This window comes from Papaver somniferum, chromosome 9, assembly GCF_003573695.1.
Source record: "Papaver somniferum cultivar HN1 chromosome 9, ASM357369v1, whole genome shotgun sequence".
In the NCBI taxonomy this organism is placed as follows: domain Eukaryota; kingdom Viridiplantae; phylum Streptophyta; class Magnoliopsida; order Ranunculales; family Papaveraceae; genus Papaver; species Papaver somniferum.
Window position 1 is genome coordinate 97,191,486 of NC_039366.1, and position 27,258 is coordinate 97,218,743.

The window sequence follows — 27,258 nt, forward strand, 5'->3', positions numbered from 1 at the left end:
TGCAGAAAACCTGTGTTGAAGGATATTGCTATTAATATAAAGAAGTAAGTTTCTGCTCCAAGTGTTTATCACTTGTGTTCTTGTGGATAAAACAACCCCTTGAATTACCAAGGTTAACTAGTTGATCACAGTGTTGACTCTCTACTCTTTGCAACCACTGCGTCAAATACACAGATCTATACAACCAGTTCGTCTTCGAGATAACTGTACTCGAAGGTGAACTCAGTCTTGATTCTTTGGCACCTGTGAGTAAAGAAAAGCAAAAGAAACCAATATTAGTAATCTCTTTCTTTTGCCATTCGTGCTACTTGAAATGTAACTGAAAGTTTGCATACCATCCATGTTGCTTTTCGTCGTTGAGAATATGGAAATCAAAGTAAACATACGTCCCCTGTTCATACTCATCGTTCGCAACTTTGGGCTCCTCGTGCCTTTGAAACCATGTATTATATTTTCTATGGTATCTCCAGGACTGCTTTTTCAATTCTCTTGCAGCCAAGTATTGCTGATAAGTATTCTGTTTTGTGTATTTGGACAATGAGAATCAGAGAGAAAGCAATCCAACTATTGAAACAGAATGTAAAGTGGAACACAAGAAAGGTATGGTACCTGCTGATAATAAAAGGCAAAGAACAAAGTATCCGTTCCTAATGTCTCAAGACCCAATCGTTCCCAAAAGGCTGGGTTGTCGACAATGGGTGATTGCACCTGAGGATAGCTTGGTGGGGTGGCCACAGGATGTCTCTGTAAAAAATCATCGCCAGATAAACACGATTAGTTATGTGAAACTATTGAATTTAAATCATGTGTAACTTTTGGTCAAACTTCAGGTGCACATATCAGATTATTTTCCCTGGTAAAAATATTACATATAAAAATCTGATCCATAGAGCACTACAAAATGAAGCAAACCAGAAGCCCTGAAAAATATTAAGATCTACCACATTTTCTCACAACATCAATGAAGGCCAGTTCTTATTCTTATCCTGAAGTTGTAACGTGTATCAAATGACATTTTTCTTGCATACTCAATGTTGAGAAACGGACAGTTCAAAGAAACTATTCACGGACCTATTGATGCTCTTACCGTTTAAGGTGCTGCAGCATTATTATCAAAAGAACCCTACATGGCACTGCCAAACAACAAGCGAGCTAAATTTGCCACGGTACACAAAGGCGATGCATCTTAAAATATAATAGCATATGAGCAATTAAAGACATAGCTAGCTTCTATAAACATGTAAGAGACTGGTGGGCTCCGCATTACAATGGAGATTTTGAGTCACAACAGAACAACTATGAGTGCAAACCTCAAAAAGCAGGTGACATCATGAGTACGAGATCCAAACCCCAATACAAGAATCATCTTAAATCAGAACTTCAGTAAAGGTTAGAAGATAGAGCACACTCTTGACATAATAAGAATACCATGAAATGGAGTTCATACACTGGAATGAACGAACACTCCTAATGGGTTTCCACTGCTAAGTCTGCATAGAGAACACTTATTAACACCCACAATAGCATAACCGAATTCCTATTGGCCTTAGGTTAACCTCAGGGACCTAAAGTTCGCTTATTCCTTATTCAAATTCTGTGATGATGCGTTCACAAGATCTTTCCTGCCTGAAATGCTGAGAAGAGTCTACTGAAACCGACAACTATCCTAATACATTGTCCTTTCGCTGAAGGTATTTGGGTTACTTTTGAACCTAAATGGTTGGTGAAATAGCTCACGACCATTATACTAAAGAGTGGAGTCTTTCTTTGGGTTAATTCTACTTACTTTAAGTAAACAACAGGACCTCTCTCTTCATGTGAAGGATAAAGATGTTTTAATTACCTGATTTTTACTTTTCTTTGTTCACATCTTCTATGCTGCCATGAAACGATAGCAGCAGCAGCCTAATCAGAGTCCAACAACCACATGGTTACTGAACATAACCAAGCGAACTCCCACAATGTAGTAGATCTGGGAGACCTAGAGGTTGGAATAAAATGTGCATTCATTGATCTCACTAATGCAAGCTGGGAACCAGAGATAGTGACGACTGAAGCTCTTACCTGTTGTGAAGCTATCAAATGGATACACTAGCTTGCTGGAAGGGGGTAATAGGAATTTTATAGGACCTTTGGCTTCCTCTCTATCTAATTTATGATATGTAAGTCATGTCAGACGCAGACTCCCTAGCTAAGATGTGTCATCATGAAAGTCCTGGTGCTACTTCCGGATTTGCTATGTTATGATATAGTCAGAGAAATCTAGCTTGTGCATGCTACCAGTTTTGGTTAGTTGATTTTATCCTAGCAAATAGAAAAACCCAAAAAAGTTCAAGCGTAACCAGGAGGCCATACTGGAATGTAAGTCTTTGCACGTTCCGAGTCCTTGGGTTGAGGAAGCTTGTGATAAGCAGCTTCAAGCATCTGCAAATTATACAACTGATCATGCGATCCGCCAGAATTTGCTGTTGACGCACTTAGGCTATCACCAATAGCGCCAAGATCAGAAACACTTCGTCGGCCTATGACACCCAGGCTGCCAGAAGGTTGATTGGACTGTAAAGGTTGTCCAGGAGAAAGATCAATGCCTCTCGGAGTTTGGGTAGCTTCTGACAAAGAGCTAGACACTCCAGCCTGTAATGACAAATTATAGTTAATCTAAATTATACAAAAGTAAACCTAAAATATTTATATGCAGTTGCTTGCAAAGAACATGATGCATTAAACAAGCAAGTTCATGGGAGGCTAATCAATAGCACTAAGTACAAACTGTTAACTTTCGTCGGATTTTAAACATACAGGAGTATCTGCTGCATATTGTGTCTTCAGATCATCCTCATTCATGAGATTCTTGTTAAACCCAGAACTCATAGAAGGTTCCATGCTTGAATGATCAGATGAATTCTGCTGTTGTTGCTGGTCCTCAACTTTGACATGGCTAAAATCTGCAGCAGAAACAAGTAAGAACTTGTACGAAACCTACTAGAAATTTGGTGACAACACGTGAATAGACATGGAAGCATACAAAAGATACCTGAATCTTTCGACCCAGCTGACATCAAAGAATGCTGAGTAGACTGCTGTTGGAGGACAGAATTTGGCTGCTGTAAAGAAGCAGATGTTACGCTATTCAGACCTGACGTCTGAACTCCAAGTCCTAATCCAACTTGAGGCGATAACGATTGGCTTTGAGAGTTGAACTGCATGAGAAATCAAATGCAAGGTCAGAATTTATTAAATAGGAATCAATGATAATTCATACCCTAATTAGTACTAATTAAAACCTTATGAATCCCTACTCCCTACTAAAGGAAACAATAATACTAAAAGAAGTAGAGATCTGTTATATATTATGACAAAGAGAATAGGGGGAAACAAAGACCAAAAATATCCCATATGCATTTCTTTACCCTGAAACATACTTATCAACGATCTATATAGTTTATCACCAGTCTCTTCCCTAGCAGAGTTCCCTGAGACTACGGGAGGGGGGTCGACATCTTCACGATATATTATAGACCCAAAATCAAGAATAGTGATGTATGACCAACTGGAATAGCACGGAACTAAAAAAAGGAAGCACATGCTCTACTGTTTAACTCGAGTATACAAGTTATTCATTCAGGAGTGGCATGGATAACATAAATCAAAACGAGGCAACAGAAACCATAAAAAATTGAAAAGATATAGAAAAAATGAAGGACCTGCTGTAAAAGAGTGTTTTGCTGCTGTGGAAAGAACTGATTTCCTCCACTTAAATGAGGCACACCAATGAGGTTACTATGTCCTTGCTGCTGCACCTGTTGGAACCGCTGCAAATATTTGTCTCTTTGATCGGGAGCAATCTCAGTTCTTGCACGAACCTGGCCCTGAAATTGTAGAAGACGCATCTCTAAATAACAGGACGACAATCATCCAACAAACTAAACAATGTAATGGCCATAAAGTAAGATTGGTATCATAATCAGAAGAAGAATAGAACAAAATCCAGAAATGTGTGTGAACTAGAGCCCGATATCAATGTATTGGCCATAAAGACACGACCACGTAAGTTAAAAGCCTTAATTGATCTGTCACGGTCACTAGAGCCTGATTATCACTCCAGTAAGTCAGTAGTCACAACTTACTCAGAATCCCCACTCTCTCTGAAATTACGGAGTAAAACGTAAGGAACTGGGAGGGATTGGAACTTCTATAACTAAACAAAAGGAATAGGAGTCTTGTGAAATGGCTTGCTGTAATTTCATTACTCATTGCACAAATATATATACTTCTCCAATAAGGGACGTAAAGCTATGACGCTAGCAATATGATACGCTACCAAACCATCTCGCCTAAGTTTACAAGTTCAGTACATGACTAAGATTTCATAAAATTATTAAATTTTACATAACATACCACTTCATTTGGATTCTGAAAAGAGCTTCCAGCGTGAGGTCTCCACTGTGGAGAGAAAACTTTTCCACCTATCATTGTCGGCTCACTAGCATTAGCTGAATCAACTAAAACAGCTCCCTCACTAGATTTGGAAACTTGCGGCAAGAGAATTCTGTTACTTAGAGGTGAAACCAAAGGTTGTACAATAGTAGTGCTTCCTCTATCGTCGGCTCCTGAAATGTTTCTTTTTGGCATATCCATGGCAGTAGGAGCTCCCCCAAGCGATCCAGGGCTGCTGGGGATCACACTGCTGGTACTCAGATGGCCACCATTAAGTGATTGAGTCGATGTACCTCCACCCACAGTCCCTTTACCCATACTCCTTCCGAGTGTAATATCAGCAAGAACTGGAGAAGACCGGTGGCTAGAAAAGTTTGAGTCCTCTTCCTCTTTCACTGAAATAGGAGATGATGAACCAACAGCAGCAGAAGTATCACCAACACCTCGGGCAGATTCTGGAGCAGAAAAAACTGAAGAAACCGTTGAACCACCGACTGCTGAACGTGCTGCCATAGCGCTAGTAGCAGCAGCTGTATTGGTTCCTGTTGGTGTGGTCAATGCCGACTGACTTAATATTCCATTCTTGGAAGGTGGAGTTCTTGGAACTATATCAGAATTACTGTCCTGGGAAGCCGTTTCTTCAACTTGGTCCGGAGTGGAAGAACCCTGTAGAATAGCAGATGGTAATGCTGCCTGGAGATGTGTAAAGAAATCCTAACTATAGTGCTAAAGCAACAAACTACATAAGAGTTCACAGTCGGCTATATGAAGAACCAAAATACTTACAAGATTCATATCAAAACAAAAGGAATATCTTCCTATCTTGATAATCGCTATTCTGACATAGATATCAATTTTAAAGCTCACACAAAGCGAGTATGATTTTCAAGTATATCCGCCATCCTATATGCGACATGATTTTACACCAAATAAAGGCATGTTACTTGTTGAGACAGACCGAAACAGAACCATACATAAGCTACACGTTAAACATTTTGGTGTAAGTTGTGTTTGCCTCATAAGACACTGTCGTTCCACCCATTAGATCTCTAAATGGCTTCTAATTCTGATTGTTTGACTTAACTATATACCCGGCACTATAACGTATCTATGGCATTGATTACACAGAAGACATTTCGTGAATAACTAAATACATGATCTTAGTAGGTTAAAGTCGTCAATGAAAACCATCTTATTCTAGCCCACGCAGAATCAGAGGTGCATACAAAACCAAAATACCTAAGTTTGTCGAATGAAACTGTACATTATGGCAATGAGGGGCAAAGAAGCATAGTTATAATGAAATAAAATGGGAATTGTTTCTTCAAGTTTGACGAAGAAAATAGTTTTATGAAGCAACTTAAGATTCTCATATGGACACAACAACCAGTATCATCAGCATCCCTATCAAATAGTTGAATTAATTAGAGATGACAGATGCGTCATGCGTATTTACCGATCATTTATTCTTACGTCATATAAAATTTGTAGGAGAAAGGAGTCACAATCAAGATATGGTTTCTACCCCCAGAAACTGTCATAAAGTAACAGTCCACTTAAGATTTCTTCTTACTCTTCTTCTAACACTCAGAGAAGTTAAGTTGCAAACACCAGATTTTCCAAAAGTTGGTCTTGTCTGACGAAATTCCAAATGATGCAACCCGCTTGCTTGAACAAAGGTATTCTAACATATTAAACTTGAACAGAGGTATTCTAACATATTAAACGACCAGCATATATGTGATAAAGTGAACACATTTATATATATGTATATTGCTTGCAGGCTTCGCCTACCACCTACAACCCCTGAAGACACTGACAAATGAGTCTATGTCCATACTATTCTGACTCCATACTACATTGGAAAGAAGACATACCGATACTTGAGTTGGTGAAGAAGTTACAGAAGGCTTCATACTTAATACTGCACTTGCGGTACCGACACCCTAACAAAAATACAAGTTCAACTTTTATGTAATTGCCAAAGCACTTCATGTACAAAGGAGAACTCTAAGGTCTTACACAAGGACTTACTGATGCAACATGTAACACAAAAAGAAAAAAAAATCCATTCTGTTAAAACAGGGATGAAACTAAGTTCTCAAGCACTTGGTGTATAATACCTGGTAGAGGATGACACAACAAACACTGTGCGCAAGGTACACGTGTCCAGATTATTAAGTGAAATAACTGTTAATTTGTCAAAGCATCTCTAAGATCTAACCCTAACAACAGGGGTAAGACGCATCTCTAAGGTCTAACCCAACAACAGTCAAGAAAATGTTAAAATATGCATTCTAGACACAGATCTCGCAAAAACTAATGCACGAAGGCACGCAAACACTCAGCCAGATAAAAAATGAAACAGATGAGATCACATACGGACCTAGTATTTAATGCAGTGATCTAAGAGAAATTCCGAAGCATATGATTATATAAGATACCAAGCATTTAAAAAAGAAGAATCATCTAACATGCTAACCAAGTTATCAACTATATGTAAAGTAAGAAGCTCACAGCATATCTACAACAACAAAGATGAGAACTGTATATCCTTAGAATCTTTTGGACGGCAAGGATTCCTACAAAATTATCAATTAGATAATTATTGTCATGCATGAGAGTGTACCTTAACAAGACCAGGAGGTATTGTAACCAGGTCTTCAAGCAATTCCACCTTGTCTAAGTCTAAAGAGCTGTAAAGATCATCAACTTCGCTGAATTCTTCAAAATCATCCTGTCATACCAATGGATAACAAGTGAATTAATCAGCACTCCTTAATCTAAATGCCCAAAATTTGCACAGGGCTCCTCGCATGGTTAAAAAGAGAAAACGTACCAGAAATTAAGGTTCGTAAAAGAGCTAGATATTTACACTTGGCACCACTTACCTGATTACGTTCCACGTAGTCTTCTATGAAATCTCTCACATCATTAACATCCTCTGGACTCAATTCATCATTGTCAAGAAGTCTCAGTATCAACTCTAACTTCATTATGTGAGCTTTATGCCGAACAATTGATGTCTCCAAATGTGTCTGCAAAATGATACCTAAAAATCAGGACTATGATATCTAAAGCAAACCACAATTACAGATAAGGCTACGAGATTAACAGGGTGAAACTCCCATTTACCAGTCTTGGAGGTCTTGCTTTTCCCTTTTTTACTGAGAGACCCTCAATATCAGCCTCAAAACTATCAATTTGGGACTCCAGCTCTCCTACCTGTCATGAACATATAAAATTTGGAAAGAAGCACACCACATAAGCCTCCAGCATGATGTCAACATAAATGAAGAAACACATATTCCACAATAGATGGTCAAATATAAAAACAAAGTTTGATACCACAAACAAATATAGTTTTGTTGTGCCTCGAATACTGTCAAAATCCTTGGAAGTTTGACATCAGTTAAAAACCAATGGATTATTCAAGACAAGCACAGTACGTGATTTAAAAAAGTATAGGGCCATCTCTCATACCACAGTGTTTAACCATTCCCTAGTCTCCAATTTCGCCTTCTCTTTCGGATCCTACAAAAAAGAAAAAAAATCCAGTTACAAAAATAAAAGGAAATCAAAAGATTCCACAAATAACAATAAGCTATAGAGAAAATATAACAAATACAAGGAGTTCCAGATAGTGACTACAACAATATGGAAAATAAAACAAATACAAGGAGTTCGAGATAGTGATGCCAAAAGTTTACACCATACATCAGTTATGTAAGAATTCCATTAAATACACAACTAATCCTGAATAAATCCCAAAAGCTTATGAATAACAGAGCACTCACAGCCAAGCACCAATAGCCGTGGTTGTTACTTTATACTAAAACTTAATTGAATGCCTGAAGAAACATTGACCCTCGAGGTTAGCTTATAAGCTTCGCAGATCCAACAAAAATTACAAAAACAAACATAGAGTACAACTTTTGATTCATTAAGCATCATTCTAAATAGATTTAAGAACTTTCCGTTCTATCGCCTTGTGAACCACATCAGACTAAGCCAATAAAAATCACCGACGATTCAAAGCATCCTCCGATTCCTCCCTCTTCTCAAGCATGATAAGTGCTGCTGAGTTGTGAAAGACACGACAGATGATGTTTTCTAGACTAAGCGTTCAACCCATTTTCAAGATGACACATAGGAACAGGGTGAACTTTTGCTGGACAAACTAATAAACACAAAATATTTCCACCATTCATCTTCCTTGCTTTAACTAACCACCGTAATTTTGATCCTCAACTCTTAAGATATATTTATGTTTACTGGATAAATAACTGAGAATTAGAATACACACATCACTTGGAGATTTCAAAAACTACCATATCTGGCAACAATGTTTACCTTTGTAAAAGTTGATAGTTTAGAAGAATGACAAAAGAAAAGAAAAAAAAAAACTTACTGTTTTGGGTTGTTGCCCTAACCCTTCTTTAGAGAAGGCTTTTGTCTTGGTTTCCTTTTCGCAAACTTTAAATCTTTCCATTTCACGCTCGATAATCTTGCGAGCATCCAACAGAGCCTGCTCATAAGAGGCACTAACCTATGTCAACATATATCAAAAGATTAATGTTATTAACTCGGATTGAAGAAAAAAAACATATTAACAAAAGATCATTCAAGCATCTATCATTTATAAAAGATAACGTTGTCGTAATAACTAGAAAACTACAATTAGCGGAAGCACAAATACTAAGAACTGAATATAAATAAAGTACATGCCTAAAACAAGATAATAAAGACATAATAACGAAACAGAGGAACTACAGGTGCGCAGATGTCAAGTTTTACAATCCACTGAATACATTGTAAGGAGATCTTTTCTAGTTTCCAATATATATCTATGCGTTGGAATTTTATGAATACGTTTCTACTATTTCAAGAGGCAAAAGATTGTTACTAGGTTTTATCTGTTTCATTTTACAAGGCTTAAGAGTTTTAGTCTTGTTTTAAGGTTTCAAGCCAGTGAAAATTAAACTGAAAATTGAATCATTTTCAGAATACACAAGAGAACTAACTGACCTTTTTATCCTTGATCTCACTCGACTGAATCCATGTCTTAATTTGATCTCTATATCTCTGAAGTTTCTTAATCTCCTTCTTCAAATCCGCCTCAAACTTCTCTTTTTGATTTGCATTATCAGTATCGTAAACCTAAAAAAAAAATATTCAAAGAATCAGCAACAAGCAAAATCGATAATAACCAGAAGAAAAGAGAAAGTTCGTAGGAAAGCATTATTACCTTGTTCCATATACTATCGAACACCTCAACACCTTCGTGAACTTTTTTCAAGACTCGATCGATTTCTCCTTGAAGTTTTCTACTAGCTCCCATTGCAAAATTGAAGAACTATTGGTTGAATAACAGTATTTAATCATCCAACCCTGGGGTTCCTGATGTGTTCTTCCCACTTGCACTGTCAATTTTAGGGTTTTTTTCTGATAGAGAGGGATAGAGTTTAATTTTCGGTTAAAGTTCCCGAGAAAGACTTTCAAGAATTGCAGAGGTACTCCTCCACTAAAATTTTACTTTTTTAGTGTGGGGGTAGATTACTTACGGGTCTTGGGCCTCTGATCCCCAATTTTTTTGGTTGTGGATTTATCAAAGCCCAGTTTTCTTAGGCTACATGATGGTAGGGTTTAATGAAGCAAACCCTGGTGCCCCTATCCACATAAGGAAAAAATTAGGCGCAGGCCCAAAAAAAAAATATTCTTATTTTCAGGTCCACAATTAATTTTAGATATCGTGACATTCAAAATTATCCGAAATTATTAAGAATCAATACATAACTCGTTATGCATACTATTTTTTCAGGCATAACTCGTTATGCAGCCTAATTTTTCAGGCATAACTCGTTATGCAGTCTAACTTTTTAGGGGTATAATTGGCAACGCAACTTGGATATAACATATATAAAAATCCGCGCCTTGGAATTTTACAAATTTTATATCGTTGGAAATCTTTTTAAGAGAGCTACACAACGAGTACGAACAAAAATATCATTTTTATTTTTCACGAAAAAATCGGAGGTGATCATTTTTGGGGAAAATTTCGAAAACAGACTACATATTCGTTATGCAGACTCCAAAAAAAGATGCATAACACATTATGCAGACGCATAATGAATTGTGCAACCATTTTTTCGACTGCATAACAAGTTATGCATCTATAACACGTTATGTAGCCATTGTTTTTGGTTGATTTTAGTGCGTACTAGAAAAATGATGCATAATGCGTTATGCATCCATATCTAAGGATGCATATCAGGTTATGCATCCATTTTCGCGATGCATAAAAGATTATGCAACAATTTTCTCGATGCATAATTCATTATGCATCAGTATTTTGGATGCATATCAGGTTATGCATCCATTTTTTCGACTGCATGATGCATTATGCATCAATTTTTAAATTCACACAAAATAACAAAGATGGTGGATATTGTGTTATGCATCCAAATCTACCGAATCCACTACTTTAGTATTTCGCCCCACTATTATGAAATTTCCAGACCAAAGTCTAAAAAAATGAACCGAATGGTTTCCTGATCCATTCTCATTCTCTAATTTTCTAACTCCTCCATTATTATAATACGTTATAACGAAACAGAATTTTATAGCCACATCCCTATTTTGATCGTTCAACTCCCAAACATCACACCACATTAGAATCACCAGCAAACCATAACAGTCATCACCATCATTGCTCATCGTCTTTAGTCTTGTTACTCGAGTTCCATCTCTGCCAAGCTTAACCGCACTAGTCCATCATCTTCGTAGACATCCAGCTTTGCTACTGCCAACTCCAACTCTCCATCAATGATCAACTTCATTCCCTGTTCAGTTCACCTCACCAGCGACTACCGAGAATCATCAGCTAGCATAACTGCCAAGCTTCATCGTTACGTCTATGTTCTCTTCATTGACAAAAAATAATCTCTGTTATATCTCTTTCGTAATCATCACATGTCACAGCAATCCCCAATCAATCATTCATCCACCATCATCTTTGCCAGGTTCTCTTTGTTTTTTGTTTTCTCGACTGACCCAAAACCAATACAAAATCCGATATCGGCAGTAGCAACGATAACCTCCAATAGCAAACATCTCCGTCACAGCTCTGTTTTATCATTATACTCTCATACCTGAACTATCGTATTTCAGTCACCATCACTGCCGGCTTCAAACTCGATATTCGACTCCCTGATCAGTTCATCAGACCTTCGTAGCAACTCAGCCTCCATCGATCATCACTGCCTCGTCCTTCTTTCAACTCTCGTATCTCTGTTACACTCGGACTTCACCATCCATCACACACCAAGCTCAACAGCAATCACCTATTATATTCTTCTCGAGCAGCAACAAAATTCTATATTACAAGTGGTCGTATTTCCCTGACTTTGTTTCACAGAAGCTATCTCCTTCAACTGCCAATGGAAATTCCATTAACAAAATTCTATATTGTTGTTTGTTTGGAGTTCGATCTGATAGAAAGTAAGAAAGGTATGACTTTTAGTTCATTTGTTGGATTTTCAAACCCATCAGCTCAGTTTCAACCTTAGATTCAAAACCCTAACTTCATTAACAACAACAGCAACAGTAGCAGCTGTAATTCTCTTTCCTCATGTGTTCTTGAACGTAACAGATGTAAAAACCCCTTTCAATTCTTGAATCTCGGTAACTTTCCACTGATTTTATCACCCAATTTCAGAGAAAAGGAATTGAAGAAGAAGAAGAAGAAAAAATAACGAAACAGAATTTTATAAACTATGAGTTTGGGAATAATTTTTTCCTGAAAAATGGGTGTGCCCCTTCAGATTTCCGGGTGTGGGTTTTCATTCACAGTGGAGAAAATCTGAAAAATGGGTGTGACTGTAGTTTTCACATCCACGTATTTTAGTTAGAATGATTTTTTAGGGACCATGGTTTTTTTTGGGGGGCCATGGTCTTATTAGGCCACCTTCCCTATAGTTATAAGGGGTGTCCTAGAACATTGAAATGACTAACCTACCCTTAACCTAATTTAATTTAAAACAAACACAATAACCACCTCTCTCTCTATATATATATATATAACCACCACCTCCTCTCACCACCACCTCCCACCACCGCCGATTACCACCACCAACCACTGATTACCACCACCACCAACCACCGATTACCACCACCACCACCACCCACCATCGCCGATTACCACCACCACCACTGAAAACCACCGATTACCACCACCACCCACCACCTCCGATTACCGCCACCACCCACCTCCAATTATCACCACCAACAACCACCGATTACCACCACCACCTCCGATTACCACCATCACCATTATATATATAGCTTAATTTAAAACATTAACAAAGATATTCTCACAAACCCATTACTTGTCATTCGTTTTTGGTTGAATAAATGAGAACTAATCATCAAAATGAGTTGAAAATGGAAGTTGCAGAGAGGTTTAATGGAGTTTTTTTTCAGTAAAAAGTTCGGTTATCACAAATTATTTTTTTCTTAACCGAACTCAAAGTTCGGTTGATTCGCAAAAAAATACTTTTAACCGAACTCCTTGTATTAGAACAATACAAGTCCATAAGTTCGGTTCGTTCGCAAAATTATTAAGTTTTCTTTGTAACCGAACTCTACCTATAAGCCCAGTTCGGTTGATTCGCAAAATATGTTGAAGTTTGCGAACCAACCGAACTTCTAACACTAGGTTACTTTTAACCTGAAGTTCGGTTGGGAACTTGGTTGCGTTGAAGTTTGCGAACTAACCGAACACACAAGATGTACTCAAATAAATTGTCAAGTTCAAAGTTCGGTTACCTACCATTTTATCATAGGTAACCGAACATTGCACTGTACGACCAAAACCTCCATTAACGAGCGAGTTCGGTAACCTGCATGTTTGGAAAACGTAACCGAACTACACTTTCAGGTATGTTCGGTTACATGTTCTTGACATATGGTAACCGAACTGTAGTTGCAGGAAATCCTACACTACACCCCTCATATGATTTCATTGTTGATCAACTCATTTTTAGGTTTATATTCTTAATTTTATTGATTAATTTTTGAATGTTCTTACAAGAAAGATAAAGAAGTCAAGAATGATCTCTGCTCTGAACTTTCTCTCTCCTATTTACTTGTTTCTTACTCAAAAAAGATCTCTCCCTTCTTTACAACTCGAATGACTATTTATAAGGAAATACATAGTGGATGACAGCTAATATGTCCTTTATTTTCGGATATGGTTTGCGACATTCTCACAACCTTACAGATGTTAATTTCGCAAACTCTCTAATCTTCGCAAGACTATCACTTTCTCGTGACCTTAGATGACGTCATTTATTCTATCATTTCTGAAACTGTTATGCGACGTTGTTATGCTGTGTCATTGATAACTTCGCTGAAACATTGTCATTGCGAAATTCTGATCCTACATCTTGCCTCTTCTCATATCTTCTCTGCAAAGTAGAGAATGATGTGAGAAATGCCGCAACTGCTTATCTTTTCATATTCCACATTTATCACACGTACTCTCTCTTCCATTTATTTCTTGACACGTCTTCTGTAACCGCTAATTTTCAACCGCTCACGTCTCTTCGTCTTAATGGTGTTTATTTCTTCGAGTAAAAAATCTTCTTTATATACTCTTCTTACCTCCTTTTTCCACTTTTCTTTTTACTTTCTCTTCTATTTTTATTCTGTCATCTCTGCAACTCTGTTATTCTTCTGCAAATTATGATGCTGTAATTTTTTCTTCCTTCAATCCTTTTACTTTCTATACATTCTCATACTCTATATTCAAACATGGATCCAAGTGGTCATAGATATGAGAAGAATTTACAAGATGTCCAAAAAGATCTTGCTGATAAAGGTTTCACACTCTCCACCATTCCTGGTGAGAATGCCAAATCAATTCTTTTTGTCAAGCTTTTCTCTGATCAATATTTTGATGATCAATCAATCATAATTTCGCTAGGTCAGATTCTCGCAGGTCTCCCTATTCCTCTTTATAACCCAGATCTTCTTTTATTTTATGAAATTCTCGCTCATTCGGGATTTTCGCGAGCCATCTTCCAACTAAGTGGGGACTGCATCCGTCTGATACTAGAGTTCGCTAATCGTGGTGCTGGTAGAGGATCTCTTTACTCCAAAGAACTTAGGGATCCAAAATTCGCAAACCTAGAGATAGTTGCTGAGAAGTATACAGTGGCGAATTTCTTTGAGAATTACGAACTTATCTCCATGAAGAAAGAGAATACTCGCTGGGGTATTCGATTAAAAAGGAACGATAACATTGATGAAGCCAAAATTCTTATGCAAGATATTGACTGGCATTCTGGTAAAAAACACACTCCTCGCCAATCCAAATGATAAATGGTGTGTTTTTCCTTTAATACTAAAGGGACCCTACATTGCTGGATCAAACGTTCTTCCTGCGAATCTCGCTGCATATCAACCTTGGGTTTTCTCTTGGCCCGAGAAGGAGAAAGAGGTATGTTTCTCCCCTTTAACTAATTTTATATTTATTTATTGATTTTTACTATTATGTTGCTAACTCTTACGACATTCCGCAGATCCAAAAACTGAAGGATAGTTATAACAGGACTGGGAAATCTAGTATCTGTTAGCTCTTCGCTCATACACATATGAGGTAAGAAATTTTCTCTTATGACTTATAAATATATTGTTACTTCCATGCTTCCATTTCTTATTTCTATCTGTGTGTGAAGATTATTGTTGAAGTAGAAAATCTGATGATGCTGCGAAGATTGGTGATAAAGGTAAAGGTGCTCTTCGCAGGGAAAAATCAACTGGTCCTCCTCCAAAAAAGAAAGTCGTTCTTCTTCTCCTTCAAATGTTCCTCCTAACAAAATCCGAAAGTGACAAGGGTGATGAGGATAACGATGATCTTGCTGCAATGAAGATTCTCCACCTGAATCTTCTATGGCTAAGCTTTCTGGCCTCTTTTCTGATTCTCTACAAGGAATGGGAGATAGCCAATTCGCAAATACCTGCAAAGCTCTCGTTACCCTTTGTGATGTCCCTTTACTAGATGGTGATAGCTCTCTTCGTGGAGTTTCTAGATCAGTGACTCCGACTTCTTGCATTCTCTCAATAGTCTGGTATACTTTTATCCTTTTACTTCTTCATTGTTATAACTCAAAATCTCTTTTATACTAATTTTTTTATATCTTTTCGCAGGCTGGAAAAGCTTTTTTGCTTTGCCTCAGATCTAGAGAGAAGACGCGAAAATTGAAAAGAAGAATCTTCAATTTCGCAAAAAGAATGAAGAATTGGAAGCTGAAGTTAAAGGTCTTCGCGAGAAAAATAGACAATTAAAATTGATTTTCCTCGTATAAGAACAAAATTTCTAGTCTTCAACAAGCTAATAATCAGCTTTACGGTATGTTACTTTTCTTTTTCTCTTTATTCATTCATCCTGTTGTTTTATTTTATTTATGATCCTTTTTGAAGATTTATGGTCTTTCTGATGAAGCTACCCTTCTTCGCTCATTTCCTAATGCCTTGGATAATGATACCCTTCTTGAACGTCTTAACAATTCCTTAAATAGCTTCTAAATGATAGAATTTCATCTCTTTCTCTAAATGAACTTAGATCGAAATTTCGCCTCTTAGAAATTGATCATAGATCCAGTTTAGGCTTAGCCAACAGATTTAAGCGTCTCCTTATTGATTCCAAAGAGAAAACCAATGAGTTAAGAACCAAAATTAGCGGTCTCATAGATGATAAGGATCGTATCTCTGATCAAGGTGCCAAGGCTTTGGCGAAATTCCAAGAGGCTCTCCTTGAAGTTCAACTTGAGCGAGATGAAGCTAACCGCAAGAATATTGAACTCTGGAAAGGGAAAATCAAATTCGTTCTCGTCTTCTCATAAGTAGTGAGGATGAATTTGTCTGGGCTGCGAAAATTTTAGATGATGCTAGAAAAGATTTAGGCGTAAATGTTAGTCTCCAAGTTGAACATACAACCTTGATTAGAGATATGATTTCTGACAGAGAAGGTTGCTAATTGCTCTTCTTTACTAATCTTTTGCTTCTTAGAATTTTCATCAAGTTAATAATTGATTGTCTTTTGTTCGCAGATTCTGAAAATAAATATCGTGAAAAGATTGAAGAACTTGAAGCTGAAAAGGAGGAACTCGCAAAGATCTTTCTTCTCGCAACGACAAGTATTCTAGATTAAAGAATCAAATCAAGATCACCGTTGCGAATTTTAAGAATGACGCTATGCATTTTCGCAATCAAACCATCCAAATGGTTTGTGATGATCATAATATCCCACATTCTGATTATCCTTGTCTTTTAGAAGAAATCCCACAGAATACTCCCAGTTTGATTATCTCTGATAGCGAAGCTGACGATGAAGAATCTGATAGTGATGGAAGTTCTGATGGTAATGGAAGATTCTGACGCAGATGAAGAAGGAACCAAGTCTGATGAATATAATGAAGGATTAACCAAGAAATAGTCTTTGCTTCTTTCTTTGATTCTTTGAGTAAATCTCTCATATGGAGACAAATAACATTTTCTAATTTCATACATTCTCATACTTGCCTCTGTTATTTGAATCCAAATGAGAGATTTCATAAAAAAATTCTTATTGTATAATTTCGCAACCTTTTGCGAAGTGAATTTTGTTTCTTTTCAAAATTTCATTCCTGTGTGGTCTTATTTTTCCTTCCTAATTAAAGGTTTTATTATGCCACCTCTTGTCATTGCGACAAAATCGCACGACGTCCTTGCACTTTCATGCAAAAACCCATTGATCTTGCCTTAACTTTTTCTTTTGTATTATGGCCTCTTCAGGAATGTTGCGACAATATGACAGGCCTAAATATTCTTGCGAAAATAAATCCCCATGACATTGCCGTCTTGCGACGAAATCGCAGGACGTCTTCGCACTTTCATGCGAAAACCCATTGATCTCCTCTTATCTTTTTCTTTTGTATTATTGCCTATTCAGGATTGTTGCACAAATATGACAAGCCTTAATATCCTTGCGAATAAAAAGCCTTATGACATTTGCGTCTTAAGACACTTATCAGCTCCCTAATGGAGGGTGCCACCCTTATCTCCCCCCTGGTTGCCCCTTCAAGGAGGCGTACTTCTACCATACAAGGTTAGCTCCTCCCATCCAGTATTAACAACAACCAGTTGTTTTCGCAGCCTCTTATCCCTTTTACCTATAGGTTTTATGGTTATGAGACTGCACCCTAAGTGGGGTTTTCTTCAGGCCGAGTGCAGTATAAGCCAAGACTTGTCAAGAATGGCAAGGTACGCTTCAAACGTCCCTGGCACTCTTGACTCAACCGTGTACCTCAGCGCCTTGATAAGATCTGCACTCCTTGGGAGAGTCCTTATTACCTTAGTCGCCCAACCTAAGTCATATGTTTAAGTTAAGAATCCAAGGTGCCTCTCTCGGATGGGCTTCATTGACCCCAAATCTCCATGACTCAGGTTCCGGTGGCGGTGTAGCCTTTCCCTGAGTCATGCAATAGGTACCCCCTTATATGACGTACTTTAGGTCTTACATTTGCCTCTTGCGAAATTGTATTCGCGAACTAGGGTGTACGCCATAAAGGTTCGCTTCTTTCTCTTTTGTCATTCTTCTCTAATTATTTTCTGTAAAATTCATTATCTCTGCGAGAGTCTCGCAAATCATTATATTGTATATGAATTTCGCAATCTCAATTTTGTTGTTCAATCAAATGTATTTTTGAGAATTTTACTTATTGCGATATTATCGCAACAACTTAATCATTCATACATTTCTTGTTTTTATTACCTTTGCCATCCTCTGCTTCTTTATTATTTTCTGCTACTGCTTCCTTGGTAGTGGTATGTTCATCATTTTTATTCTGAGCTAGCATTAATTTCGCAACATCTCTTCTCCTTTCTTTTCGATTGTATCCACCATCAACATCTCACTTCTTTGTACATCTTTGATTTTGTGTCGCCAGTTTTCCTTCTTGTTTGCTCTTCCTTCGCAAGATTCTATCTCAGTTTCGTAACATCTTTTTCCTTCAACCCAATCTCCCTTTATGATTCCTACACAATTGGGGTGAGGGAATTTGATGCATTGGTGGAAAGTTGAAGCTACACCTAGAATCCCATGTGGCCAAGGTCGACCAATTAATTCATTTTAGGGTGATTCTACATCAACGACACAAAATGAGATTTCAGAAGATATTCCCTTCAATGGAATTTGCATAGTAACCTCCCCTTTAGGCTTGTTAGCAGTACCATTAAAACCATATATCTTATATGTTGATGGTATAAGATCATCATATCATCCACCCATGGTTTTATAAGTATGATAAAATAAGATGTTCACAGAGCTTCCAGTATCGACTAGAATTCTATTAATTGCCCATGAATCTTCAGCTTCATCATCCTCATGTTCTTTCGGTTTTGGATTAATTTCTAATTTTATTACCAATGGATTGTCATGCAGCTCTTCTCCTTCGGGAATTTCTTCTGCAGTAAAAGAAATGATCTGTTTCTTCCATTCCTCTAGTGGCGAGATTTTCGCAATATTCATAATTTCTCTTCCATTATTATCTCTTGCGAACACTCTACTCAAAACATTATCATGAAAATCTTCAATTGTCTTATATGAATGTACGATAGAGTGACATAATAGATTTTTTGCTTTTGCACCAACTTCTATGAAGAATGTTTCTTTCTTTTTCATTGTATTCACTTTGTGATGTTCTGGCGGTGGTGGTAATGGTTGAGATTGCGGATGCCCTACCAGAAAGTCGTTTAGTTTTCCTTGATCTATCATTCTCAAAATAATTCTCTTTACATTTCTGCAATCGTTTGTGGTATATCCATGAAAATGATGATAAGAACAAAATTCATGACTTCTGTGGTTTGGAGGTGGTTCCGTTCCCATGTTCCATGGTGCTGGTATATTCTCCATCAAAATTATATCTTCTCATATCTTCTCCACACTTGCATTTAGAGGTGGCATCTTGATTTCTTCTTATATTACCTTGTGACCTCCTTGTCCTCTATTAAAGTTTGGTCTTTGACCTCCATAAGTTTCCTGCGGTTGATCGAGTCTTTGAATCTTGTTTTTCCTCCACGATTGTAGAAATTTCTTTCTATTTCATACTTTTCTTGATCTCGGCTCCCCATAGCTACAATTTCTGCTGATTGTTACTTGTCACCTTTCTTGTTGTACTTGCGAAGTATTCGCCACTGTGTTTATTAGCTTGGGTAATAAGCTTGCATTCGCTGTTTGTGAGCTGGTGTTCGCAACTGGATATGATTCCATTTCATTTTGTCTTTCCTCTAAGCAATGTATTCTTCTTGAAGTTCTCGCAATTCAGTCATTGTAATCGTATTCTTGACTCTGAAAATTTGGACATACAACAGTTTGTTGCAAACATAGCATTGATAAATGATAATATGAGATATCTCTCATCTACACACGGCCAGCCATTTCGCTACACATAGTTCTCCATCTTTTAGTCAAGTGTTTCAAACTTTCGCCAATCCTTTGTTTTAATCCAAACACATCTTCTATACCAGGTCGTGAGGAATTATTACTTATATATGCTCCCAAGAATGTGGTCTGCAATGATTGAAGGAGGTTATTGTATTCTTTGGTAAACCTTCAAACCATTTTAACGCTTCTCCTGTTAAGTGGATGCGAAATATTTGCACAATACCGCATCATGATTTTCCCATTGTAACATGCACCTCACATAAGTTTAATGTGCTGAATTGCACAAGTTGTTCCATCAAAATGCTGGTTAATGCGGGCAAATTGCATTTCGGTGGTATTCCTCCTAATTGTACTTCCCTTGTAAATGGAGTTTTCGCAGCTTCTTCTATTGCTTCATCCAATTGTCTTCTACCTACTTCTCCTCTGTTATTTAGCATTCCTCTCATTTCTTCTAATTCTTTCAAGATTTGTTTATTTACACCTGAATCTTGACCCATTGGTCTCTTTAATTTTGCTTCTCTTCTTCTGCGTTCACGTCTATCTTCTCTTGCGAAATTTTGTATCTCTTCTTCATTATCCTCATCTCGTCTTCTTCTGTTTCTCTTCCTCATCCCTATCTTGAATTCGCAAATGATGATGTCGTTCATTTTCCCCCCATAATTTTGTTCATTTCTTATCAATTCAATTCGCTGTCTTTCAACCATTCTCTTTACTCTATCATACTCCTCATTGAGATTATCGTTATTCCGGTTTTGTATACGCCTTCTTTCTCGATTGTCATGATTGTTCTGGCGAATTGTCTCTGAAGCTCTTGTTCTTCCATTTCCGCTCTCAATCTTTCACGTTCGCAATTAAACGTGTTTGTTCAGCATTATGTCTTTCAATTTATTCTTCAATTGTCTGTTGATTTCTTTGAGTTTCTCTCACATGTAAAATTCTTCTTCATTCCTCTTGATTTCCTTCGCCATCTTGGTTATTTTGTCTCTGATTTTTCCCGTTCTCTTGATTTCCTCCAATTTTCCCATCATCAAAAGTTTCATTTTGTGGAATATAACGATCATCAGTTCTTTCTCTATTTTCGCGATATTCTTCATTAGGATTTGATATTTCTTCTTGAATATTGTTTCCAGCATTGATTGTGGGTGAATTTCGCCTCACTTCTCTTCTAGTCGATCTTGAATATGATTTTGTAATACTTCTCGATCTTCTATTCTGCAGTCTTATATTCTCCATCCTTAATTCGTGATTTTGCCTTGTTAAATTCGCACGTTCTTCTGCCTCAACTCTTCTTTCTTCATGTATTCTTCGCCTCAATGTTTCTAACGCTCCAATTTCTCACCTCCATGAATTATTCCTTCATCTGCTTCTTGATTTCTCTTCTGTCTATATTTCTATTTTGTTGCTCTTCTTCTATTTCTTCTGCTGAATTTGATCGCCAAGTGTGTACGCTCACTCTGTCATAATCTGTATTCCTCTCTTGAACTAGTGTTTGTTGAATTGGCGATTGAATTTGATTTTCTCTATTATTTCTCATTCTAGTAGATTCTCCCATTTCACTTCTTTCTCTTCCAGCAATTCTTTTGCTTCTTCTAATAGTAGTCGGTTGTTCGATGTATTTTTCTTCTAGCCATTTCTTCAATGCTAACAGTATTGCAAGAAATTATGAAAAATTCTTAATCAATCACTTTAAATTTTCACAAATCTCAATATCAATCTTTAGCTTTTTCTAGAATAATCTTCAACTCCTCCCTGTTTCTAGCGCCATTATGTAGTTGCAGGAAATCCTACACTACACCCCCATATGATTTCATTGTTGATCAAATCATTTTTAGGTTTATATCTTAATTTTATTGATTAATTTTGAATGTTCTTACAAGAAAGATAAAGAAGTCAAGAATGATCTCTGCTCTGAACTTTCTCTCTCCTATTTACTTGTTTCTTACTCAAAAAAGATCTCTCCCTTCTTTACAACTCGAATGACTATTTATAAGGAAATACATAGTGGATGACAGCTAATTTGTCCTTTATTTTCGGATGTTTGCGACATTCTCGCAACCTTACAGATGTTAGTTTCGCAAACTCTCTAATCTTCGCAAGACCATCACATCTTTCTCGTGACCTTAGATCACGTCATTTATTCTATCATTTCTGAAATTGTTCTGCGACGCTGATATGCTGTGTCATTGATAACTTCGCTGAAACATTGTCATTGCGAAATTCTGATCCTACACGAACTACACTTTCAGATGTGTTCGGTTACATGTTGTTGACATATGGTTTAACCGAACTGGCCCAAATTTATATAAAATTTTTCATTTTTTTGAAAGTTTGGAGCAATTCAACCAACATTATCTAAGTTTGAAGCATACCTGGTTACCCAAATACCCTTCCTCCGTTTGTGGTTGGTAAAATCCATCTTTTTCATGTTTTCCTTCTTCATCTTCTCTAACTTTACTCTCTCAATAATTCCACTTCTTTAAAAAAAAAAACTCATCTGATTTTTTAATCTCACTAATTATCTTTAACTTAATCATCTCACTAATCATTACACTAACTATTATTAGCACTAGCTAATCATCACCCAAAATTAATCAAGAGGGTAATTTATGTATTAATATAAATATCTAGATAAGGGGTGACCTATATTTACTTCTAATGTCTCTAACCCAAATAAAACTATGGTCCCCCAAGAAAAGTCATGGTCCCCAAAAAATCGTTCTTTAGTTATTGGCCGAGATGTCATGTTAAAATAAAGGAAACTTTGATGTTTGGTCCTAAGCCCACAAAGTTAGTTATAGTAGGGTCCAACCGGTTTTTTTTTTTTATTTAGAGGTCCAAAATTGATTAAAACATGGAAATTACCATAATACCTATTGTTACCAAACGTGTGTGTCTACACGTTCATCATATCGAGTACATATCTGTTACACTGATTATAAATTCGAGTACATATCTGCTACACTGCTTATAAATTCGAGTACATATCTGCTACACTACTTACAAATCTGAGTACATATTTGTCGCGTTGATTACAAAAGAACATGTATCCGCTAAACTGCTTACAAATTCGAGTATATATCTGCTGCTTACGAATTCGAGTATGTATCTGTTGCACTGCTTACAGGAAAAGTACATGTTTGTTAGAATCAATGATAAATGAATTAGAAAATGTTTTACATCGCATATATTGTAGGATCATACCAATTAATCTCTAATATTTCTTTAATACAATATTAAATCATAGGAAAAAAAGGAAAACCTTTATATGCATTGTAAACACAGAAAAAGCTATACAAAATGAGAACATATTTCAGTATTTCACATACGTACTCATGGATCAAACAAATAAAAATGTGGCAAAACTCTGAATAAAACAGAATCAAAAGAAGTTTCTTTCATTACACCATATACGTACTGCGTATTAATGAACTAAAAATCAACTGCATGTAAATAAGAATTGATGAATTCATGAATATAACATAATCAAAGCACATATTTCAGTATTACACATACGTACTCATAGATCGAACCCAAAAACAATGGCAAAACTATGAATAAAACAAAATCATAAGAGGTTTCTATCAGTACACCATATACGTACTGCGTATTCATGAACTAAACAATCAACCGCATGTAAAGAAGAAATGATGAATCCATGAATATAACCGAATCAAAGCACATGTTTCAGTATTACACATACGTACTCATGGATCGAATCCAAAAACAGTGGCAAAACTTTGAATAAAACAAAATCAAAAGAAATTTCTATCAGTACGCCATATACGTATTGCGTATTCATGAACTAAAAAATCAACTGCATGTAAAGAAAAAGTGATGAATCCATGAATATAGCCGAATTAAAGCACATATTTTAGTACTACACATACGTACTAATGGATCAACAAAAAAAAACAGTTTGTATCAGTACGCCACATATGTAATGCTGATTCATGAACTAAAAAACAATTGTATGTAAAGAATTTATCAAAATAACATAATCGAGAGAGTCTTATTTCAGTATCGAAGATATGTACTTATGAATCAAACAACAACAAGTGATAAAACTAAGAACAAAAAAAAATCAAAAGCAATTTGTATCAGTATGTGATGAGTGCTAAAAAGTGCATATTTCTATATATTTTTCTTGGCATTTAACTCATCTTTTGTGCATTAATTCTACATTTTATCCCATATTCTGTATTTTCTTTGTTTTCAAGAATAAATACTTTTCTTAATTAATTTTGCATTTTTAGGTACTAAATAAAGCCTGGTTAACTCACAGAGTGAAAAGAGCAAAGAAAGGACAAAGACTCCCGCAGAAAGGCAGCGTAGAACGATGTTTGCAAGAGCCGGACCAACTAGAAGTGGGCTTGGAAGGAAGAATTTGTTCTTAAAGAAGAAGCGGGATCAGAATTGTCTAAGCCCAAACTCTAACCTAAGTCCAAGCCCAAAGCCTGCCTAAGCTCGTAGCCGTCAGATTGGATCCACAGATGCATCCAACGGTCGCTTCATTACAGTGCATCAAATTCTGAAGCTCCTGTCAAACATCATAGCACCTAACTCTCATCTGGAACGTCAGAATTGTTGCATCTAGAATCCAACGGTCGCTCAAGATCTGCCTCCGTCTTGCCGTTAGATCGATCCATCATCTTCGCATCCAACGTCTCATCCTTGCTGCGCATCAACATTTTCTACACCCGCTCAACACCCGAGTACCCAATACCTATACCCTAACCCAAACACACCCTAACCCTAAAACTATCGACTTCACCTCCCTCACCTCCGTCTGCAACAGCCTCACCTTCACCACCTGCTCCGCCACCAACTTCCTGCCGCCTCAACCACCACCGAGCTCTCAAATCACCAACAACCCCATCATCCATCACCTATTCTTCTTCTAATTTCAGAGACCTAATTCACCTAATTCACTCGCCTCTTCTCAGAAACCCTAGGTGTGTGAGTTTGGTAAATTAGGTTGAGAAATAACACAAATTGGAGGCATGGGTAGCATCAGGAGAGTCAGAAGAAGAATGGGTCGAAGTCAGAATCAATTTTCAGAGAGTTGGTGAGTTTTAATTTCACTTTTGGTGAAACCCTAATTTTTGGGAATTTTGGGGATTATGCTTGCATGTATAAATTGAGTGCTTGGGGTGTAATTTTAACCATGCCTGGATTAGCCAGTGCACCACCAAGAGGACTGGACTAGCCAGTTCCTCAATTGTTCATGTTCTGTTTTTGGTTCACTTTCAAATTCAGTTTTATTTTCACATTTTAATTTATCACTTGCTAAGGTTGAGATGAAGCTTCCATGCTAATGCTAGTTGGTTAATGTGTAGACAATGTTCTTGTGTTCTGAAACTGTGTAGGACAGTTATAATTTAAGCATTTCATCACATTGCTCTCACATTGTATGTCAAGCATACATTGTAGTTAGGATAACCCTGTGATTGATGGTGATGCAGCTCATGATTAATGTTTATTGTTCAAACCTTAGACTAGTTGTGCTCTAATCAGACAGTTAGTGCTATGGAAGAACATTTTAGCTGTAATTAGATTATCCTTTAGGAAGGTTTAATCATCTAAGTGGCTTATCTGCGGGTAGTTGCAGTGTGAGAGCCCCAATTACTACAAGGACTAGACTTCACTTAGTGACCCTAAATCCTTCTCTTAAAACCACCTCTTTGATAAGCAGCAGGCTCGAACCTCCACTGCTATCTAGATAGTTACCTGAGGCTAGAATCTCACTAATATCTAAACAAGGGGCAAGAACATGAGTTAGCATTGAAAATTGACTTAGCATAGGTTAGAGGTGGAATCAAAAGCCTTAGTGATTTACTGCTTAGCTTCTTTGCCTTATCTCACTGCCTTTGTTTCTTTGTCACTGCCACTGATTTTTCTTGTTAACTGTCACTTGCTTCATCACTTTAATTCACTGCCTTAGTTTACTGCTTAGGATAATCTTATCTTAGGAAAGTAGGAAACCTTCAACTTACACACCCTAGTCTCTGTGGATTCGACTCGTATTTGCATTGTTCTACACCTCGACACCGTGCACTTGCGGTATTAGTTTGTAGGTTTTTTAGAAACCCACCAGTATGCAACATATGTACTGTTGGATAATACCCCTGAAACAACAAACAAGCACGATTTTGATAAAATAAAGAAGCGAAAACAACAAGATAATCAAATCGAAAGTTCAAATATGTTAAAAACATCATAATCTAACCAAAAAATTGAATAATTACGATCAAGATTCATCAAAAACAAACCAAAACAAAAATAAACGCAGAAAACAAACAAAAAACGAAACAAGAAAGTGAAAACGTAATCAAAATAATCCGATCTTCACAGATTCAGTTGAAAAAAACAAACAACGGCAGCAGAAAGAGATATTACATAACATACCTGTAAATCTTCAAAGAGATCTTCAGAAAAACTCTAGCTCGTAATCCAAAAGCAGAAGCAAAATTTGAGCATAAGCAGAAAGAGAGGAGGAGAGCGGAACTCAGATCTGTAAAAAATGGTGATTTTTTTAAGAGATATATATGTATTATCAGGGAATGGGTAGTTTGGGTATTTTTAAAAGTGGATTATGACATCCCGCACTGTACCGGACCAGGGGATAAAAATTTTGGCCCAATTTTCTCTTTTTCTTTTTATTATGGACCTCTGGTTACTGGGCTTTAGTGGGTGGACCTGCCACTAACTAAGACTACCATAATAGTACCTATTGGTAATTCCTACTAAAATCAACTAGGTTAGTAAGAGCGTAAACTAGAAGATCACATGAAAACAAAATTAATCAAATCTTTTAAAACCAAACATCAACTAGGTTAGTAGGAGTGTAAACTAGAAGATCACATGAAAACAAAAAAATCTCGGCAAGTACTTGATTATAAACTTAGTCGATTCGGGTTCTTTAAATTCGCATAGTACTCGCTCAGGTACTAGAATATGATATGTTTAAAAAGTTAATGTACTTGCTTGTAGTTTGTGTCGGCATTATACAATCATCTATGTTGAGTGTTAGACCTGGCCGATATTAGTTTAACTTGTTGTGTCGAATTTTATTTTTAAGAATCGACAAGGTGTTTTTGTGTTTCTTGTTGATTTTAATCTGATATTTAAAAGTATACCCATAATCGTTCATGTGTTCTTCGGTTATCGATGATGATATGGAGAATAGGTTGGGTAACCTACCAATTTAGATTATGTGTTTTTCAATATAAATGTACGTTGAGGAATTAGGCAGTCCCCTAGACCCCCAAGGCCTAAGATGTCCGGTCAATCATATATGGGCAGGCAAAAAACTTAAACAGAATTTAATTTATTCA

General features: G+C 36.8%; 1 protein-coding gene across 4 annotated transcripts; it reads right to left on the bottom strand.

The window, feature by feature from the left end:
• Nucleotides 1–9,951, bottom strand: LOC113309508 (general negative regulator of transcription subunit 3-like). Of its 4 annotated transcripts, none has more exons than XM_026557936.1 (16): nt 9,686–9,951; nt 9,466–9,597; nt 8,849–8,965; nt 7,921–7,971; nt 7,573–7,662; nt 7,329–7,475; nt 7,067–7,174; nt 6,315–6,383; nt 4,399–5,103; nt 3,705–3,869; nt 3,035–3,200; nt 2,800–2,945; nt 2,356–2,634; nt 610–744; nt 336–517; nt 1–243 (listed from the first exon to the last, which is right to left on the bottom strand). In XM_026557936.1, the coding sequence occupies exons 1-16, from the start codon at nt 9,776–9,778 to the stop codon at nt 177–179; spliced, it is 2,652 nt and encodes an 883-aa protein (XP_026413721.1). In that variant the 5' UTR covers nt 9,779–9,951; the 3' UTR covers nt 1–176. The 4 variants fall into 4 exon arrangements, with proteins under 4 accessions (XP_026413721.1, XP_026413720.1, XP_026413719.1 ...); XM_026557935.1 differs by having other exon boundaries at nt 2,803–2,945; nt 8,849–8,986; XM_026557934.1 differs by having other exon boundaries at nt 8,849–8,986.
• Nucleotides 9,952–27,258: the final 17,307 nt, after the last annotated feature.